The sequence below is a fragment of the Octodon degus genome, unplaced genomic scaffold (assembly GCF_000260255.1).
Source record: "Octodon degus isolate 3935 unplaced genomic scaffold, OctDeg1.0 scaffold00035, whole genome shotgun sequence".
Lineage (NCBI taxonomy): Eukaryota > Metazoa > Chordata > Mammalia > Rodentia > Octodontidae > Octodon > Octodon degus.
This window is the reverse complement of record NW_004524611.1, coordinates 5,851,065-5,856,045: the sequence shown is the minus strand read 5'-3', so window position 1 is coordinate 5,856,045 and position 4,981 is coordinate 5,851,065. Positions and strand designations below refer to the sequence as shown.

Below are 4,981 nucleotides of genomic sequence, written 5' to 3'. Positions count from 1 at the left end.
ATAAAATATCATCATGGGGGGCTGGTGAGATGGCTCAGTGGTCTAACGCACATACTTAGAACTAGCTTGGCAAAGCACAGGGACCGCGGTTCAATCCCCAGCACCACATGCCAGCCAGCCCGCCCCCTGGTGGGCTTAGCTGCCCCCCCCAAATATATATCATCATGGGTCAGGGGTATAGCTCAGCGGCACAAGTGCCTGCCTGGGAAGTACAAGGTCCTGAGTTCAATTCCTGATACCAAACAAAAACAACTCATCAGAACTAATCTACCAAAACATTCAGAACTTAGCCCACCACCCCCCTTTTTTCTTGCGGTACCACGAATTGAACTCAGGCCCTTGCACTTGCCAGGCAAGCGCTTATTCTACTGAGCCATCTTCCTTGCCCCAGAACTTAGCTCTTTTGGAAGAATAAGAATCAAGAATGTTAGCTGAGTATGGTGACACATGCCTGTGATTCCAGCACTCAGGAGGCTGAGGCAGGAAGACTGCAGTAAGTTCAGGATAGCCTGGGTTACCAAGGCCAGCCTCAACTACACAGTGAGACCTTGTCTTTTTAAAAAATATTTATTTATTTATTTATTATTATTATTTTTTTTCTGTGTGTGTGTGTGGCTTGCTCAGCCCACCAGGGGGCGGGGTTGGCTGGCATGTGGTGCTGGGGGATTGAACCGCGGTCCCAATACTTTGCTTGACTTAGCTTGTTCTGAGTAGGCGCCTTAGACCACTGAGCCATCTCACCAGCCCCAGACCTTGTCTTTTAAAAATTAAAAAAAAAAAAAGCCGGGGAGATGGCTCAGTGGAATAAGCACTTCCCTGGTAAACACAAGGGCCTGAGTTCAATCCCCAGTTCTGGAAAAAAAAAAAAAAAAAAGAAAGAAAAGAAAAAAGAAAAAGACAAGTTTTACTCAAAGTTATTACTTGTTTATTTTTTGTGCAGAACTGAGGACTGAACTCAGCCCCTTGCATTTACCAGGCAAGCGCTTATTCTACTGAGCCGTCTTCCAGGCCCCAAAAGTTAATATTCCCTATGTATAGGAAAGTATCTTTTTCGATTTGTATCACCTAAAAATATATGTGTACTAGCTTTCTTTGCTTTTGATTTGATCTTTGTGCTGTTTGGGACAGAATTCTGGGTCTTTACACTATGCTAGCATTGCCTTCTCTGAGATAGGTCACTAAGTTGCTCGGGCTGGGCTCGAATCTGCATTCCTCCTGCCTCAGCTTTTCAGAGTGCTGGGATTACAGGTATGCAGCAACACACCCAGATTTCACTCCATTTTTGCACAAACAAAAGAAACTTCACTGCATTTGCACTTTTCTTTTTCACACAGAAACAGGATTTATAGGGTGTTGTATATCTGCACAGCAATGTACTTCATTTGTTGAAATAACTGTTTAATACTCCCACTGGATTTCTATAACCCTTTTCCTATTAGTGTCAAGTAAGATTGTTTAACAAGTACTTATTTTATATCAGTTCAAAATAGTATTTATGTAATTCTTAAATTTTCAAAGTTCTTTTTTTAAAACAAGGTTTGCAAAAAACAAAAACAAGGGGCCTGCCCCTTAGCTCAGTTCTTTAAGTAGCTGCTTCAACAAAGCAGTCAGCCTCAGGTTGCTGTGGTTCGATCCCCACAACTCCAGCCAGCCAAACATGCCCTGAACGCATTCTGAGCCAGCCAAAAAACAAACAAACAAAACCCTTCTGCCATTTTGGGGTCAGGGAGATGCCTCAGTAGAATAAGTGCTTCCCCGGCAAGCACAAGGGTCTGAGTTCAATCCCCGGTTCCGCCAAAAGCAACACAAAACAAAAAAATAATAAAAGAAAAAAGAAAAAAGGGGGCCAGGGAGACAACTCGGTGGAATAATCGCTTGCCTAGCAAGCACAGGGGCCTGAGTTCAATCCCCAGTTCCACCAAAAAAGTGAAACCAAAAACAAAAAACAAGAAAAAACCAAGGTTTGAGGGAGGCTCATCTTATGCATGAGGCATGAACACCCAATCATCATGTTCATGAACCAGGTCTCGAAGTCCTCAGTATGCATTTCAGTTTAGGTTGGCCTTGAATGAACTCAGTGAACCTCCTGCCTCAGCCTTCCAAGTGCTGGAAGAGGGGCATGGGGACCCCAAGAACCTCACAGTGTCACGCTCTGCACATGCCTGTGACACAAAGCACTCAGACCCTGGAACACCGATTCTTCATGAGCTCAGCTTCAGAGCAGGGCTGAAGGTTGAATGCAATTTCTTCCCATGCCTAGCAACTATTTTCTGTTTTATATCATTTGATTTTGCCATTGAATTTATTATTTCTTCACTGTTTAAAAAAAAAAAAGGTAAGGAGGGTGTGTAAGCCTGGCACCTGAGAGGCTGAGGCAGGATTGTAAATTCAAGTTCAAGGCCAGCATAAGCTACAGACAGTTCAAGGCCAATCTGCACTACCTAGCAAGACCCTGTCTCAAGAGACAAAACCAAAAGGTAAACCTTTATGGATTCAAATTTGATGGAATGTAACATGTAAAACAAATATATAAATACTCATGTCTTAAAATCCCTTCAAAGTGTATATATCCTCCCAGTTTTATAAATTCACTAAAGTACAGTTGACTCAAATGTAAACAACATGAAAGGTTTAGTTCTAAAACTTATTAACTTCATTAAGCCTCTTGGTTACAAACATTTTTATATATAAAAAGAGGAGGGCACAGGCTGAAATATATTTTACTCAGAAAAACTTAGAAACTAAATACTGAGATACATAATTTTTTTTTTTTTTTCCAGTACCAGGGATTGAACTCAGGACCTTACGCTTGCCATGCAGACGCTTATTCTACTGAGCTATTTCCCTGGCCCTGGAGGTACATAACTTTTATGTTTACTCAATAGACTCATTTTTACTGCTCCTGTTTAAAATCCAGAAAGACAGTTTTGTAGCTTACTTTTCATTAATGCATATATATCCTTTACTGCTGACAAATATCCAACATACCATAACGCTCAAGATTGAAAAACACTAGCAAGGATGCTGGAAATAATCAGAATGAGCTAATTAATTAACACAGTAGACGTAACCTGTGCCTGTTTGTCAAAGTGCTTTATTATAAAGCAGTTTATAATAATAAGCCAAATTGCAAACTGTGGATGCAATTGCCTAACAAGTCTATTCTGGCTCTAAGCTTGAGAATTTTACAATAAACGCCAGGGAGATCGTGTGTTCGACTTCGACTCCTGGTACCACCCCCCCAAAAAAGAGAATTTTACAGTAACTAACTTTTATATCCTTACAGTTAGGTGTGATGCCTATTGAAGCCCAAAGTGTCATTAGTTCAACTCTAAACTTGAAGATTTTAATATCCAAAGCCCACGTCCTCCTGTCAGGGCCGTCCCGAGGCGGGTACAGCGCATGGCGCAGCCCCGCGGTGCGAGCGATGACAGCCGCCCGGGGCGCCCGTCCCAGCCGGGGCGCAGCCCACGGGGCCCTGGGGACCCGAAGACCCCGCAGGGTCGCGCTCTGCACGCGCCCGCGACACAAAGCACGCGCACCCGGGAGAACCGATTCTCCGCGAGCTCGACTTCAGAGTGGGGCTGAAGTTTGAATGCACTTTCATTTGCACTTTCATTTCTTCCTAAGTCTCACTTTCCTTAACCCGAGCTCCATTTCCGAATGAAAACGGACGCTGCAAGAGGATAAAAACAACAGCCCGCCGCAGCGAGGGGAGGCGGGCAGCGGTCCCACTCCGGCTGCCCAGACCCCCGCCGGACCCCGCCGGGCCGTTACGTAACCGCTGCCCGCGACACACCAGCGCCCGCCGCGCCCGGCCGCCCTCCAGGCCGGCAGCGCGGCGTCTCCCGCGGGTCCCGGTCCGGGCCCGAGTTCAAGTCCGCTCTTCCCGACTTGACCCCCGGGAGCGCGGCGAGGGCTCAGCCCGATGCGGCTCCGCCGCCTGCCAACTCCGACGCCACAGGTAGCGGCGCCGCTTCCGCCCAGCGTCCCCGCTTGCCCGCCCTCTCTCACCATAGTCTCGGCCGACTCTGCCTCCGCTCGGCCGCCTCACCGCCCGCTGCCACCCCGCACTGCTGCAGCCGCTCTCGCAGCACAGACAGCCGCCGCGGGAGTCGGACAATACCCCGGGCCCGCCTCGCGCTGCCGCAACCAATGGCTGCTCACTTTGCTCATTTGAACCACTACAGTTGACCAATCGTACGCCTGCTTCTAGCTAAAACTCCGCCTCCAGGCACCTCCTCTCTAACGGCTGTTTGTTTTTGCACACGGCACATGGAGGCGGGGTTTCCAGCCCCAACACTGACGCGCTCTGCGTTTCTTTCCACGCGCCGAGGCTGACGAACAGGAGAACTGACCAATAGGAGCGTAAAAGAGCCAATGAAAACAACGCCCGTGAGCCCCGGAGGTGGGACAATGGGAAGGACAGCAGGTTTAACCAATGGGGTGGAGTAATTTCAGGCGGCCGTGGCTTTCCCGCCCAATCTCGGCGTTGGCGACTTGTTTGGGGTGGAAGCGGCTGTCCCGCGCTCTTCCCCAAGCCGCTGTCCACAAAGACCGTGAGTGACTGTCTTGTCCTCGACTCTGCCGGGAGTCGCGTTTCGCGGCCTCTGGGTTTCGGGGTATTCGGACCCGTTGTCCAGAGCTGACCTGCAGAACGGATCTTCCTGATGTCCCCATAAGCGGAGCCCTGGCTGGAGCTCGCTGGGCACTTGAGCTTTGTTTTTCTAGCTTCTTGAACTCTGGGGGAACCCCTTAACTACAACAGAAGAAAACTTCTCAAACCTAGTGCCATTTCAGCACTCGGGAGGCTGAGGCAGGAGAATCGGGAAGTTCGAGCCCAGCTTGGGCAAGCCAGCGAGCTAAGAAGGGCAGCGCCTCAGTTCTTAGGCGTTCGTCCTCATTCCGGCCTTCGATGCTTTCTTTCTGCCCCAGCAGCTGCCCTGTCTGTGCCTCTAGGGTCTAGGCTTTCCTGAAGTTC

At 48.5% G+C, this 4,981-nt stretch overlaps 1 protein-coding gene across 1 annotated transcript in view; it reads right to left on the bottom strand.

Moving 5' to 3' along the window:
- LOC101572634 (histone H2A.V) overlaps positions 1–4,135 on the bottom strand; it is a 15,814-nt gene extending 11,679 nt beyond the window's left edge. Inside the window, exon 1 of the mRNA XM_004630359.2 lies at positions 4,015–4,135. Coding sequence (XP_004630416.1) covers positions 4,015–4,017 — 3 coding nt within the window. The 5' untranslated portion in view covers positions 4,018–4,135. The remainder of the gene's footprint in view (positions 1–4,014) is intronic.
- Positions 4,136–4,981: the final 846 nt, after the last annotated feature.